At 37.6% G+C, this 17,284-nt stretch overlaps 1 protein-coding gene across 1 annotated transcript in view; it reads right to left on the bottom strand.

Annotated features, from left to right (window-relative positions):
* Nucleotides 1–17,284, bottom strand: part of HIVEP3 (HIVEP zinc finger 3) — a 434,905-nt gene that overhangs the window by 92,239 nt on the left and 325,382 nt on the right. Inside the window, exons 3-4 of the mRNA XM_044060009.1 lie at nucleotides 16,049–16,224; nucleotides 8,013–8,111 (exon numbers count right to left, since the gene is read on the bottom strand). Of these exons, the coding sequence (XP_043915944.1) occupies nucleotides 8,013–8,111; nucleotides 16,049–16,224 (275 nt within the window). The remainder of the gene's footprint in view (nucleotides 1–8,012; nucleotides 8,112–16,048; nucleotides 16,225–17,284) is intronic.

Genomic DNA, 17,284 nt, shown 5'->3' with positions numbered 1-17,284 from the left:
TAGTCAGGAAATCCTTCTACGTGGCACACCTCATCACAAAGGGGTCCCCTCCAGAAAAAGAGAGGTCATCGTTCTTCTCTACTCATCCCTCATCAGACCCATTATAGAGTACAATGCCCCGTTTGGCGTGTACCTCGCAAGACATCTGCAACAACTAGAAAGGCCACAGAAATACCTCACTAGGAGGATTACTGGCCTCAAACAGATGCCATATGCAGACCGTCTCAAAAAAACTCCAGTTCTACTCCGTCGCATATTGCCTACTCAGAGGCAACCTCTGCCTAACATACAAAGCCATGTCTAACCCAGATCTGATGGACATTAAAGAAATCCCAATCTCTCCAAGCTACATGCTCCAGGGACCTAAACTTTGTCACCACAATAAATAGAACATGCTGGAGGGATAGATTCCTGTCCCAGAGACTTCCCATGCTCTGGAACAGGCTACCCATTCATGTCAAGTGGAGCTGCACATTAGCCCCCTTTAAGAGAAATCTTGACAATTGGGTGGGAAACAGGAAATTCACCCCGGCAATCACTGCTGTTGTGCTGCTCGACAGGGGCACAGGAAATAATTTTCTTGGGTGGTGAAAGCCAGGGAACCTCGTTTGGCTAGGCTTATACAGGCCTTAGGGCCGAAAGCCTAGTACATACCCATAAACCTATGAACCTATGAGGAATACTATACAAAAATAAGTTGATTGAATATAAACTAGGTTCCAAGATATTCTACACATCTGGACAACTTAACAACTCATCCTGTATCACTTTTGTAACTTGACATTTTCTAGCTATGCAAACAGGTTCGTGTTTGGTCCAAGAACTTCAAATAATATGGTTCTACAAAGCTCCAGTGAAAGCTCCTCATAGGCACAGGAATAATTATGAAAAAAAACCTACTCGCACAAAGAAGTTTTAAGAAACTGAATATCAAACTATATTACCCATGTATCCTCTCTCCAAGTTAAAGTGTAACAGGGCCAGACAGTTATTCTTTAATGCCTTTTTCCCATTTGGAGACCACTTATAAGGTAACATGAATCACTGAGGACAGGATAAAGAAGTTTTGGGATAAAACATGTTTTAAGTTAGATTGGACAAGTATGTACTATTCTGGCTAATTCTCTTACCTGCTTTTGACTATTCCAGCTGAAGCTGATACCCATTCAGACCTCTAACTAACTAGTTGCTTTCTGCCCATGTGAAAAAAAAAATAAAGAATAACTACTAAATCGCTGTGTAAAGGTTAATTGTTAAAAAAAACAATAATAACTTCCCGATTACCTTATTACGCCATATAATAGTTAAGGGTAATGACATGGGATTACATAGTTACAGCAAAGAAAAGACAGGATAATGGATAGCCTTGCATCTCTCGTTCCATCCTTCGTTATATGAGAGGAACAATCACAAACTATCTTTATACAGCTCTGAAACTGTAAGTATAAGTCTTTCATTAAGTCTATTTCTGGAGTGAAATAAAAAGTATATCAAACCCTGAGAACTGGGTTCTCTGTGTACTACTAATTATCTTAGGCTTGGCTTCTTTTAATAAAGCTAGACTGACTATACTGTATCAAATCTAGAATTCTTTGTTTCAGCCATTTATCCCACAATATCATACATATTCTGTAATTTCACATTAATGATGGTATTGACTGACAGCTGTTACATAACCGAGTCTCCTTCCGATATGGGAATTAAGGAAGTAATTCAAATTTCCTATGAGAAAGTGACATCACCACCTTTGAAAGCTTGCTGTTTGATTACCACCTGCAATAAAAAACTGTAAGTGCTTTAGAGAAAGTGTTATGTTTCATTCCATCGGAAAACCTGGCAAGACCTGATATTGTTCAATTTATTTGTTTTTGGATCAATTTCTTAAATTCTTTGTTACCAAATGGGAAATGTACTACTTCCAAATGACCATCTATTAATTTAGCTACTCTCTGTGTAGCTACAACATTTTTATATATCTTTTCTTCTGCCTCTGGAATAGAGGCCACATTGATAAATTCTCTAAATAGGTCTTGATTCGTCTTGTACAAAATGTATATGCTGCAAAGCTTACGGCTATTGCTGTGACCTTCTGAGAATGTGATTTTAATTTTGGTTTAAAATACTTAAGTATAAACCCAGAGCAATATTAAGACAATATCTTATGCTCAGCTTCTTAAGTGTCACAACTGTATTTATACTTCAAGTTTCCTGTGCCCAAAATCTCAAAGCAGTAATGAACTGATTTTTATAGTCCACATATTCTCTAGTAGCAAGGTTTAGGGAATACAGATCACAGAGTGCTTCAGATTACTCAGAACTTTTAACCAAAAGCACCAAATCTGTGTTCTAGGGAAACATCAAAAATCACCAAGTGTTACATGAGAAATGGTAGAATCTTTTTTGTGGGTTTCCACAATTTTTATTCTAGACATTTTGAAAACCCCAGGCTCTACAGATAAAAGGTACTCTGTTTTAATATAACAAGCATGAGTGATATAGCAGATGCCAATGTGAGCTTTAGGGAAGAAATGTTACTGATTATTTCAGGGAAAAATTTATATCTTGTCTCTTTCTGAAATATAGGTATGAGTGTGTGTGTGTGTGTGTGTGTGTGTGTGTGTGTACACACACACATATATATACAAATATATATAGAGAGAGATGGAATGAATGTAGCTAGTTGAACATTCAGAATATTGAACATTTTAACCCATACAAGTGATGAATAAGATGATTTCAGTGTGCTGGCATTATTTTCTACAAGATCGGGACAAAGTGGGAACTGGGAATTTTCCCTTTCCCAGTTACTGGATGATCTCAGAGTTAGTATATGTAAGTAGCAGTTGTTGTGGATGGGAGCACAAAACAAAAAGTGTGTGTTTTATGTTTTATTAAATTATTGTTGTGAACAATGCTGTTTTTCAATTTTTTCAGCAATTTAGTGGTGCTGCGATAGCGTTGTCGCCTCACAGTTAGACGTTGCCCGTTAGATTCTCAGTTAGAGCGTCTTCTGTGTAGCGACATGCGTGAATGGGCGTTCCTTCATTGAAGGTTGTGGGTTAGGCCTGGCAAGCCAGTACTTAAAAATCTTCTGCCAATCATTAGCGGACCGCAGTTCCGCTGTGGTGACCCCTAACCGGGAAAAACCGAAAGACGCAAAACTTGTGATTAGGAAGAATCCTTCCCTGATGGTGATATATCTTATACAATTTCTTGTATGAGATTCATCAGTGACATATTTACAAAACTGTTTATTTGTTTGATGAACTGCTGGCCAGTTTGGAATCATATTTGATTTCTCCCTAATCAATGTTTCTTTGCATTTTCTGGTTGTGTTATTTAGCTTGGTTTTATTCCTTCTCATGGCATGCTTTTTGTATCAGTGAAAAATGTGTTTTTATTTTCCTTATAAAGGACAGCCAATTTTCTAGACCACTGATAAGGGAACCCAGTCTTTAAAGAGGCTAAGATTAACAGTTGCATTGCAGGAGTAAAACTAAATGTTCTGTAATGTAGAATACTCATGATTAGATTAAACATTTGAAAGATTATTCCAGTTTGTTCTGGATAAACTGTTACTAGTTTTATTATAACTTAATCACTAATCAAACTTTTTATACTTAATGAGGGTTTATGCCAGTGACAGATATACCAAAAACAAAGAATTGTGGTCAGAAGAGCCTATAGTAGGACTGATCACAATGTAATTTATCAATTCTTCACTATCTGTAATGGCTGCATCTAAAATGCCCTTATATCATATTGGCTCAATAATAAATTTTGTGAAACCCTGTCTAAAAAGGTCTTGTTCGGTGGCTGGTCAAGAGCTGAAACTTGTACAGTTCACATGAGGACAGTTCATGCCATCCATGACAATAAATCGCTTATACTGTAAGAAATGGGCCAAATAAGAGATATATTCTCAATGAAAGAGTATATCCACGGAGGATGGAGGGTTTTCTGCAAGTCAATATTATCCTTATGGATTTTCCTTCAGATGTATCAGCTGCAAGTGTTTTTAATAAGCTGTTATTGGAAACAAAACTAGACAACGTGGCATCATTAATCACCAAGAGAGTCCCGCCCCCTCCCATTCTGCTGCTTCTTACACATTCATATTTTGTGAAACCAGGAAGTGGTAAGTTATCAGTTACCAAGGCTTTAGCAATTCCAATTATAGACAAATTGTCAGTTTTAATCAAACTAGACAATTCATAATATTTATTAACTAAAACTACATGCATTAGTAAACTACAACTTTATAACATAATTAGGTCTTCAGCAGGTAAATTTTCGTTGACAACAAATTATTTATAAAGAAAAAGTTTACAAATCCTTCATTTTACTGCTGATGAATTCTGCTCCATAGTAACTTAGATGACGTTTTTCCTTTGCATATAGTTGTGGATCCTGAATGATTTTTCACAGTAAGTAATCAACTTTATTGAGCACATCATACTGAGCTGTTGTTACCAAATGTTGAATAGAAATGCTTTAAGACAGAGGTTATCATTGCATTGGGATGACTGGACAATTTAACTAAGAAACACCTCTATCTGATTAACCTCAAGAATGTCTAATATTTCAAGTGTGAGATTTTTCACTTGATTCAGTGGGGAGGCAGCAAACTCTTTAACACCACAATGTAAAAGACTATGCTTACAGCGAGAACACCCCATATATAACTCTTGCAATATTGTTGCTATAACTGTTAATTTAAGACTGAACAAGGATAAAACAATGATTCTTAGTGTATCAAGATCACTAATTTTCTTTCTTCCAGTTTTAAACATGGAATCAGTAAGTAGCAAAATCTCACCTGTGTTTTTATTCCTGGTCCGGTTATCAATTTTTAATTCTTCAATGACTATGTCAGGGAGAGTTTTAGTTTCATAGTTAGATATACTGCTAAATTCATAACTGGTGGTGTTATCAGATATTGAGACTTTTGTAGTTAGATCAGTATCAGTTTTATTTTCACAATTAAATCTAATGGGATGTGCCTTGAATTCACCTTGCACAGTGTCAGGCAAGAGTCCATATATATATCATGTCTAGTCTCCCAAAGCTCTTCTTTTTAATTTCTTCTGCTTTGTATTAGTAATTACCTTAAGTTCATGATTGCAGTGCATGGGAAGACCACTGCTGTATTTTTGAGGGTATTACAACATCAGGATGAACAGTAGGAGGGAAAGCAGATGGTTTTAATAAGACTGTAGGGGGATTTTCATTATCAGGATCAACGTTCTCATTAGTAGCTGAAAAAAATGGTATACAGGATATAGCAAAGGATGAGGTGGGATGATTAGAGAGAGTATCCGAAGAACATAGTATTCAATGTGTTGAATTAGATAACGCTGTATAATCAGAACATGACTCAAATTTTATACTGAAAAAATGTATCATTAAATGATAAATAATTTACTGAAATGGCATTACTTGTAGATTTTGTATAGACTATGTGACTACTGGGGCTAACTTTATGACTTTTGTCTCTAGACTTATTACCTTACTCTCTTTCTCTCTCCTTTTTCATTTTTTAGTGTAAGCTAGCTTTTTTCTTTTATTGGATAGTTAGACTGTGCTAAAAATCTATGCAAACCTTTGTGCATTTTCTTTTAAATGGTCTCTTACAGTTATTTGCCATAATTGTTAAAGCAGAACTGATCAACCCCCCCCCCACGTCCACTGCAAACAAGGTGTTTGCCATTTTTAGTGATCAATGTTTGTGCTGCACAATATTCACTTTTCTATATTCTGGATCTGATGTATGAGGGGGGTATGATGTTCAGTGATGGATCCTATTTTCAACACTGGAGTTTATAAACATGAGTCATAAAAATAAATATAAGAAATATTGTGTATAAATACTGAAAACTATCACTGGTAAGAGTATGCAATTGGCTTTCTGTTTTCTCATTGTTTAGCACTAACAATGCAAAATAACAATGCTGCCATTTTTCTATAAAGCTAAAATACTTCAGACTGTTTTCTGATTGTTTTCTATTTTTCCATCTGACAGAAGTTGTTGCATTGTCTGTGTCAGCTTCCCAGCAAACAAAACATAAATATTTCACCACTTTTATTACTTAGTCATAAAACAGATTTTTTTTTCAAAGTGTGGCTCTATAATATTGAAAGCCACCATATTTGCTTGCTTTTAGTTTGGTGTACACAGCCCTAAGATGCTTCCAATTTTTAATATTTACAGCCTAAGTACATATGTATAATCCATGCATCCTTCCATTTTCTAAAGCACTTATTCCGGTGATGGTCATGGGGGTTCCAAGCTAAGTGAGCCAGACCAGACTTATCTATCCACAGCAAGTCACCAACTCATCTTGGGAGATCCCAAGGCATTGCTAGTTCAAATAAAGGACAGAGTCTAGCATGTTCTGGGTCTGCCATGGGGCCTTTTTCCACTAACCTGTACTTAGTATACCTCAACAGGACTCTCGCACCAATTACCTGGGAATAAACTATAATTCCCAATAAGGTATAATTATCTTGTATCCACCATCTTACTCCCTCCATACAGAAGCTGTACTCACCTCATTTATTAAAATTTTGATGGAACATCAACCAATTTCATCATATTTCCCATCCTTCAATTTATCTTCTTACATGCAATTACTGCTCTCTTGTGATACAAGGAGTAGGGATCAGAATACATAAAAAATATCACTTAGCAGCCATATATGATAGAAAGAACAAGAAACTCTAGCACAAACTTGTCTAAAAAAATCTGTCAGCCCTACAGTGAGTGAGAGAGACCAGTTTTGCTATTATTTCATCAGTCCGAATACCATACAAAGTGTTGATCATTAAATAATGCAACTCGATCATGTGATCAATGTAATTTTTGTCATGTTACAAAAATAAACAGATAGATAAGATTATATAAATATGAGTGAGAATATAGGACAATATATCAGCCATATATCATAGCCAGTTGCATACAATTTTCGCCTCCAATTGCCTGAGTATAAACTATGGTTCCTAAGAAAGTGGGGTGACAGTCGTACAAGGCTACATGAGGTACTACACCAAAAAGGTAGTAAAATAAAGGAATCAAATGAGGACAAGGAGGGGTAAAATGCTGGGCTAATGGAGGCCAAAATAATCAGTTTTTGCTTCTTAACAAGTGATCCCTCACAACAAATATGGACAACATGCGAAAAATAACTTCATAGAAAATTTTGCTTTACATTGTCCCATACCTCTCAGCCTCTTAACCCAAGAAATGTGAACAAAGCTAAAAATAATGGGTGGGGGGATAGCAGCCCAAAAATAGGGACACATTTGAAATATTGCTCTTATAAATTCAAAAAGTTGCTAGAATAACAGTTTTTGCATTTGGCATGCACTTTCCTGAAGGATATGAAGAATGAAGCTCAAAATTCTGTCATTATTTTGTGACTTCCATTCTCAACGATTTCCAGAAAACTACGTAATAGAGCAAAAATATCAGGTAAAAATCTGGACATTCTTCATAAATTTGAACATTTGAGAAGTATGCATTGGCCTTCCTGTTCAGTAATTGAGAAATGAACAATGCTTTACCGTGATTAAAAAAAATGGATTCATACAAGGACAGTGTCCAATCATTACAGATATATTTTTCTATACTAATATCATATCTGTTTATACAATCCTTTAAGCATCAAATTCCACAGAGTAAGGGTTAGGACTGAAAAAAGTGTAATTAATAAACCACACTAATTACTGAAACTATAAACGGGAAGTAGAAGGTAAGATTATGCTTGGGTACTAGAAACATGGCAATTTAAAGGTTTACAACAAAAACAGCTTGAAAATATGCTAAGTGAATGGCAGACAGCCACGATTATGCCGTAGTAAAATAATATATGTTGTCCTATTTTGCTGAGTTCAAAAATTTTGCTGATATATGCTGAACTGTTTATTGACTGTGATAGAACCAATAATCTTCTAAGCTTCTTTGGTGAGAAGGTGGTCAGGCATTCTTTAGAAGTTTAATATACTGAAATTACCTTCTTCTGCTTCCAGTTCTTCCAGCGCAGTAATGGACACACCCATCTCTTGGCATTTCTTACTGTGTGCCTTTGATTTCATGTGTTTTGTTAGATTTCCTGTAAAGCGTGAAGGAGAGGAGGAGCAACGAGTCAGTGTATTATATACTTCTTTACCTTCCCTTCAGATTATCAAATGCATCTACTAAAGAAGAGTTAACATCTTTACAATGCTTCCCTTAACATCTGTTTTTATTTTTCTTTGTTATAAACATCACTTAGAAAAAAATCATCTGCTCTGTATAAATTACATCAAAAGCTAACAAGTTAATTTAGAATTCATCAGAAATATCACAAGAACAAATGAAGCACACCAGCTCCTAGCAACAGAAAACTGCAAGGCAGAAATAATTTTGAGTTTCTTGTGCTTTTCATTGCAGTTGCTTTATCCTTTCTCAGTTCTACCCTGGCTTTTTGCTGATTTAGAAGGCTTAACAAGTTTACCAGTGCATTAAACTGACTTTAATAAATGCCATTTTACATTTGTGCTGCCGTAATCATGAATCAACCCCTGAAGCCATATTCAGTGAGTCATTAACATTTGCCAGGCACTCTTAGCAAATGACTAGTCCATGGCCAATTAGCACTGCAATAAGCCAGATCTGATTTCCCAGCACTGATGGGAGTCTTATAGTAAATAAATCATGATAACAACCTATTGGGTGCATTTGGTCTTTAGTGCCTTTGTTAGTTAAATGGCATGCTACTACATTATAAAAGAAAAATACAATTCTTTGCATGCTTGTGTTAGTTCAAGATTAGAATAGCAACATCATTATATACTTCAGCCTGCGCTAGAAAGAGACTAAAATTGTAATTTGAATCAATCATGTTCCAGCATCTTCATTTCTGTGTCATATATTAAGAGAAATAATAAAGCAGTACTTCCTCTTGTTATCATCAGTCTCAGTTTTCCTGTGTTCTCAAAAATGGGTGGACAATCCTGAGATGAAACTGGAAATCTTTAAGATCCAAAACTGGAATTTCTACAGCCGGAACAGGAGAACTCATACTGCCAGCCTTAACTGGTATAATTGTCCACTCCCCCCTTCCCCAGTATTCACCTCACAAAGAAGTCTGGGCAATGAAAAGCTCTAGACAATGCAAAATAAATTTCTGACCAGTATACCTCAAAGACTGCTACCACTCCCTAAGATTAATGGATAATTTTCATACATATTTACAACCACTCCAACCCTACCTGCATTTGTGTGTGGGCACACACAAACACACACACACACACACACACACACACACACACACACACACACACACACACACACACACACATTCAGTACCATTCTTTTCCCATACTGTTCCCTTTGCTGTCATTGGCGCCGGAACCACAGAGCGAGGGGGGATGGGGAGCCCCTCACTTTTGCAGATTCCATACCTCCCAACTGTCCCGAATTATTTAGTTTTTTGCACTTTACCTGACCTCATCACATGCGCGATGATGTCAGCTCATCCAGCCTGTCGGAGTTAAGATTGTATTTCCGGATTACATGCTTTTGCGAGCAGGAACATACGGCAGAATCAGAGAAAAATTTAGTTTTGGAAGCTGCGGAGGATGGAGTCTATTTACAGAAGCTGCCTGGTTTTAGCGTGAGTAAGCTGGTGTGGATGGAGTCTGTTTTCGGAAGCTGCCTGGTTTCAGAGTGAGTAAGGTGTGTGTGTGTGTGTGTGTGTGTGTGTGTGTGTGTGTGTGTGTGTGTGTGTGTGTGTGTGTGTGTGTTGTTTAGGAGTGTTTTCTACCTTATACCCTATGCTCATCAGGATAGACTCATGCTTCCCTGTAAACTGGTTAATGAAAAAGGAAGCATCAGAATGAAAGACTAAACAGAAGCAGCAAGTTTACAAGAACTTAGGAAAGAATACATTATTTATTTAGCCAAAGAAGTGAGAAATTATGTAGTCATGTATGATAAACAATATGCACAAATGGATTACATAAGTTTGAATGTTAATGGCAACTATCAAACATTACTGCACACCCCTTTTGATTTATCTCAAATAAATGTTACAGGTATTTTAGTATATCTGTTTATTTGGGTTGTTTGTTTCATGGACATTCTAGGTAATTTCCAATGAGAATGTTTCAGGTCAAGTCTTTATTCATTATCTATAATGCGGGCAACACAGTGGTGCAGCGGTTAATGCTGTCACCTCACAGCAAGTGGTTCTCTGGTTCAATTCTCGGCCGGGGTGCCTTCTGTGTGGGGTTTGCATGTTCTCCCTGCATTCGCGTGGCTTTCCTCCGGGTATTCCGGTTTCCTCCCTCATTCTAAAGACATGCGTCTGGAGCATTTCTCCCTGGGCCTCCGCTGAAAACAGGATCTGTGGAACCTAGTCGGACTTTCCCGGTCAACAAATGTTAAATAAATAAATAAATCTAAAGTTCACAAAGTGTAACACATACACTTGAAAAAGCAAGTGTCTCAAGTATTATTTCAAGTGTTAATTTGATGTTCTATTTCTGGGTGTTATTGTAGATATGTGTTTACAGCCCTTTGTTTTTTAAATGAAATTTTATAAAATAAACTCATGACTTTCATTTAAGTTATATGTTTGTAGGTTCATATGTTTGGTGAGTAAGTTTAATGTCTGGTGACTATCAATAACTTCATGCCCTAAATCGCACATTGGTATTTGATGTATCCCATGTAGTTATTTAAGTACTTCTTAAAGGTATTAATGGCTTGAAATTAATTCAGAAAGGGTATTATTACCTAGTTGTGGAAGTGTGTGAGCTATGAGGTTGTCACCTTTCATGGTAAGGCTGATATTAATGTTTATTCATGCTGAGTGCATTTTTGTGTTCAGGTCATCAGATGTGCATTCTAATCAGTGGGTTTCAAATAGTAAGAGATTCTTTAATACTCCATAGGTCAGACACAGGTCTACTCTAAGAAGGTAATAAGGTACAAAGAAGAGTGTATTGATTTGCTCTTTCAGTGTAAGATAAGCCATAAATCTCTTTGTACCTTCTTCAGCTGGGCCACATGGCACATGAGTAGGGTATATAACAATTACCAGTGTTCCATAATTGGTATGGTAAGAGCTGTGTAATGGAGTACTCTTACTTAGTATGTATGACCATGTATCCCATTGTGGCCAGTGTTATCACTGCTTCATTTAATTTACGTTCCCTGAGTTTATATATGATTCCATGATGGATTATATTATCAAACTTTTTTTAAGCAGGTTAAGGGAAGCTTCAGGTAAATCTTCATCTAGGGTGTAGATGGGTAATAGAAAATGTACTTCAGGATTGCCCCTCATGCCACTAATGGATAGAGGAAGTTCCTAAATGCTGCATCCCTTACATGGGTCCCCTCAAATTATCTATGGTATGATCACCGTTATTCTCACTAGGGCTAATATACAATTATCAGCCATGGGACAGGTAACACCAATCAGAAAATGTAAATTCAAGCACCAAAAGGGAATTGGCTACGTTTAAAATGTCCTCCAAGTGGACCTTTGTTGTGGTACTAAATAGTTATAAAAAATTGCCCTTTTTAGATCACAAAGTGCCCCTCTCACCCTCCGCCCCCTCTCCATCTTCAACAGCTTCTGGCGCCTATGTTTGCTGTATCTAATGCTATAAAGACCCTCATTATTCCGCAGTCAGAAACCCACCTTGCCTTTTCCTAGATATTCTGTTATAATGTACTCTCGACTCATTTCAACTAGAAACCATGTTTCCAAGGTCAACTCTGCAGAAGTTCAAGGCATTATCACATAAAGGCACTAAAACATAACTGACTTATGACAGAAATTGTCTTTACTTGCTGACATCCAGAAACGGATTTTTATAAATAATTACAGATCTAATCATTAAAAGACAAAGTGCCTAATTCAGAAACTAATTGACATGGCATTATTTTTTTCCTATGACATTAGCAGGGCTTTCATACACTTATTTAAACCATGATTAGGATAAGGCGAGCCTTGGATACTCCTTCCAACGAGAAGAATTTGCTACCTGTAAGAGTTTTCTCAGATTGTCTACAGAGTTACAGTTTTCTAAGAATTTTACACTAAAGCTTGTTTTTAAAACCAAGCTATCGTACATTTGACTTTTGCTCACTGTTTTCATGATTTTTTGAGAATCCACTACTGCATTTATTCCTTTATTTGACTATGGCATCCCCATAGAGAAGCTGGACTCACCCCATTTATTAAAATAATGATGGTAACAATAGGCAATTTTATCATGCCTCACATCCTTTAATTTATCTTCCTACATGCCCAAAAATCTTGACTTGAGATTTTATTTATTTATTTATTTGACATTTGTTGACCATGCTGGTCCAACTGAGCCAGTGGCCCATTTTCAGTAGAGACCCGAGGAGAAAATCTCCAATACATAGAAATACAGCATGATAATCATATTTGAAATACAACACAATCTTAGAGGTCTTGTGTACTAACAACAGTAAATTAGCAAATGGAAGCTATAGTACATAAAGTGAGTAAATAAAAAAAATAAGTACACAGCTATAATACAAGTACAGAGAAGACATTTTTTAATATTTAGGTTCATAGGTAGGTACTAGCCTATTGACCCTAGGGCCTACATAAGCCTAGCCATAAGGTACCCTGGCTTTCGTCACCCAAGAAAATAATTTTCCTGTGCCACTGTCGAGCAGAGCCACAGAAGTGATCCCCAGGGTGAATTTCCTAGCTCCCATCCAATCATCAATATTTTTCTTGAAGAGTGCTAATGAGGAGCTGTGTTTGATACAGATAGGTAGTTTGTTCCAGAGTATGGGAAGTCTCTGGGACAGGAATCTATCCCTCCAGCATGTTCTGTTTATTGTGGTGACAAGGTTTAGGTCCCTAGAGCATGTAGCTCATAGGGATTGGAATTTCTTTAAGTGGAGCATGTCTAAAAGCTCTGGGTTTGACATAGCTTTGTGTCTTAGGCAGAGATCGCCTCTGAGTAGGAGATATGCGATGGAGTAAAGCTGCAGTTTTTTTAGATGGTCTGCGTAGGGCATCTGTTTGAGGCTGGTAATCCTCTTTGTGAGGTATTTCTGCGGCCTTTCCAGTTGTTGTAGATGTCTTGTGAGGTACATACCAAAAGGGGCGTTGTACTCTATAATGGGTCTAATGAGTGATGAGTACAGGGGAACAATGACCTCTTTTTTCCTGGATGAGAAACCTTTTGTGATGAGGTGTGCCACGTAGAAGGATTTTCTGACTACTGTGGCAATGTGATTATCAAAGGAGAGACTACTGTCCACCTGTGTCCCAAGGTCTCTTATCACACTTCCGGTGTTAAGTAGACTACCTCCTATGTGGTAGTTCATGGGTACAGAGTTTTTACCAAAAGGGATGACAATGCACTTTTTGGCATTGAGCTTGAGGCCATGGCTTTGACACCAGGCATCTGTCTCAGCGAGGCCCTTTTGTAGGATGTCCACATCTTTTGGAGTTTTGATTATGGCTCCTAGTTTGCAGTCATCTGTGAACTTCATTAGCCAAAGACCTTCTGTGTTAGCCTGTACTTCAGAGAAGTAGATACCAAACAGGAGAGGACCCAGGACTGAATCCTGTGGTACTCCACTTCTCGCTAGTCTGAAGTTGGATTTGGAGTCTGCTACTTTCACAGTGTGAGTTCCGTCAGTGAGCCCGTTAGCACCCCATCTTGTGACATAGGGATTTATACCTAGTTTAGTGAGTTTATCTATAATTCCAGAGTGGGGGATGGTGTCGAAAGCTTTAGCGAGATCTAGATAGGCTGTGTGAACCACCTTACCTTCATCTACAGCTTTGGTGACTGCTTCAAAGAAGTCTATCAGGTTTAGGAGACATGATCTGCCTTTTACAAACCCAAACTGGGTGGGGTCCTGAGTTTGGAAATTACCAATGTCATTGTTTATAAGTTCCATGATGATACGCTCCATAGCCTTGCAGACCAGGCTCATTAGGCTAATGGGACAGTAGTTTCTGGGGTCTGTGGTGGCTCCCCCTTTGTGGAGTGGGATAACTGTCACTGTGCGCCATTCAGTGGGTACATAGCCTGAGGTGAGGCTATGATTGAACATGGTACTTAGGTGGGGTGCCAGTTTGTTCTGTAGTTCATGTAGAACACAGCCTGGGATGTTGTCAGGTCCCATGGATGCTGTTATGAACCTATGAACCTATGTCTTCTTGGCTTTGGATAGTGTGTTTTTTACCTGTGCAGCCGTGATTAAAGGAACTTTATATTCTTCTGGTATAGAGATGGGCCCTTTAGGGGATGACAGGAGGCTAAAGTTAGCACTGAACCTGTCTGCCAGGATGTTGGCAATATCAGTTGGTTCTGTATATTTAGTGCCATTCTGCTGTAACTCAGAGCAGATCTGAGTGTTGCTATTGAGATACTTGACAAAGCTATAGAATGCTTTGCGGTTGTCTTTAGAGTCAGTGGCGATTTTGTTTTCCTTAAAAATAAAGCCCGATTAACTCTAAGGCAAGAAAAAAACTAAACATGGAATTATGCTGAAAACTCTAAAATGGAATCATATCAAATGATGGGAAGGTTCAAACTTTATAACTCTCAGAAAAAACGTACAACAGAGATAGCTAGTTCTCTATGTAGAAGGAGAAAACCCCTCAGTGCAACTAAACCAACATAATGAGCCAATTTTCAGCGGAGGCTCAGGAAGAAACCCTCCAGGCACGTCTTTGTAACGTGGGAAGAAAACGGAGCACCCAGAGAAAACCCACACAAACAGAGTGAGGACATACAGACTCTGCACAGAAGGTATCCCAGCCAAGAACCTTTTGTTGTGAGGAAATAACGCAAACCACTGCACCACTTTGCCATCCAAAATTGCAAGTAACTGCAAAGAAGATGTAAGAATGACCATATTTAAAAACAAATTAATGAGCTTTTTGAGTTCTATGTTAAAGACTTGGTTTCAGTCAAGATGTAAAAAAAGTGGATGTAGAAGTACTTACACATATGGGTACATGCACAGATCAGTGGGAATTATTTGCTGACAATACAGACAATAACTACATTTTGAAACTGCTACAGCATTACGACTATTTGTGATAGGCAATATAAATGCAAATCAGAGAGTTCTGAAAATAGGCCCTACACAAGTATGGAGCTACAAAGAAGGGGTGGGGCTGACATCACATGATAAGCCAGTACCACTTGAATATATTACAAATGGCCAATTTAAGGGGAACAGTATTCTGCATGGAAATGTAAGGCCAAACCATTTCCATATCCATACTCCTACAAGAACATGTCCATCTCCTCAGTATGGTAAAATTCTGACAATGGCCAAGACTACTTTCTAATAAAAACATCACCGCCCCTTCAATTTCCATGCCCTTGGCTTTAACTTCGAACTACAATTCTCCTTCCACATTAATGTGACCGAACTATGGATGTCGGATTCATATCACACAGTGGATCCTAGCTGATGGAGTACAGCACAAAATGCTATAACACAGCAGGGAAACCAAAAGTCTACAGATTATACTGGCTATATATATATTTTTTCTGTTCCTGTTCTTATGGACTCCTGCAGGTAGACTCTGCAAACAGGAATTGAGGAGGGGGGTTCTCCAACATCTACTGGCTACTTCACCTACGGGAATCAGGTGACAAAGCCAGAACACAACTGGCCACCTCCTTTGTCAGGAGAGTGAAAACAAGCAGTACAGCTTAATGTTCTTCAGCCTTCTCTGCGGTGATTTGAGAGATAATGAGGTATTGTTATACTTGTGATTTGAGAGATAATGTGGTATTGTTATACTTGTGATTTGAGAGATAATGAGGTATTGTTATACTTGTGATTTGAGAGTTAATGAGGTATTGTTATACTTTGTATTCACACGCTGATTCAGGTGATTGAAAGGTTAAAGAAAAGTCAAGGGAAAAATCAGTATCTACTAAACTTTCTGGAAAAACGAACAAGTGAGAAAATATTATTCCCAGCATCTGGTTACTTGCTAGGAAGATGGGACATGGTGAAATCACACCTTACCTTTGGTTTTGAAAGCGAAATTACAGTACTTGCAAACATATGGCCGCACATCGGTATGAGTTCGGATATGTTTCTTCAGCATGCTTGGCTTTTTGCAGCGTATTCCACATTCCTCACATACATACTTCCCTCTTCCACGACCTCGAACATAAACATACTCCTCATTTGATTTGTACCTACAAAACATAATTACAGAAGGAAAAATATCACCTCAGGGATGGTGCTTCAGCTTCTCATACAGAGATATCCTCTCTCTATTTGCTGAAGGAACAACTTAGGAATTGTTTCCACTGTAGCTGTCTTGCACTTGGCATAATAACAAACACTTAAAAGCAGCAAACAATTCATTTGATGGTGCTTAGAGCACAGGAATTAAATCCCTATGTCATACTATACAACCTGATTTAAGGATATTCTACTTCAACTAGCCAGAAAAACGCACTCAAATTATACAAAATTATATCATAAATACATCAACTGCCCATCTACTTAGAGATTAACTTGTTCCGTCTGTTTTCATTTGCTGACTTTGGTGGTACTCAGGACAACAATGACATAGGTATAAAAATACAATAACATAACTGCAATGTACTCCACTGTGATTATGCCAGCCTTCAAAAATCAGTTTGACAACATTTGACAGTAACACAATTCTAAATTTCATGTTACCATTAACATTAGTAAATACAAATAAGAACTACACAATGGCCTTCAATTTTTTTTAGCTGATGGCTAAGTGGGTGTCTATGTATGTACTTATGCATTCACATATGTATATATGTATTCATATATCAGATAACTGACTGCTGAATCTGATGCACACTCTTCAGTTCCCCATGCCCCAATTTTGTTATAATACAGCATCCTCAAAACTATGATTTATAATTCCATTACTAAAATTTTCTTCCTTATATTACTTCAGAGATGTCACAGCACCTCCCACAAAGCAGGCATTTTAAAGTCTGCTCTTTTCTTGCATACACTTAATTCTGGAAGTTGCTCATTTGAATGCTGCCACGTTCTTTCAATAACCTGGCAGTTGCTCGTGTGTCTTCTTCTCCTTTTCCTTGAAGAGGAGCACATCTTTTATATACCACTAGGTGTACAGCTGACACTACCTTCTTTTTTCAAGGAAGACACCAGCTTGAATGACTGTCTCTTTGTCCATCCATCCATCCATCCATCCATCCATCCATCCATCCATCCATCATCTATGCATGTAGTTATCCATATTTT

This window comes from Protopterus annectens, chromosome 1.part2, assembly GCF_019279795.1.
Source record: "Protopterus annectens isolate FY-2018-M chromosome 1.part2, PAN1.0, whole genome shotgun sequence".
In the NCBI taxonomy this organism is placed as follows: Eukaryota; Metazoa; Chordata; order Ceratodontiformes; family Protopteridae; genus Protopterus; species Protopterus annectens.
Note: the sequence above shows the minus strand (reverse complement) of the source record. Positions and strands in the feature narration are given on the sequence as shown.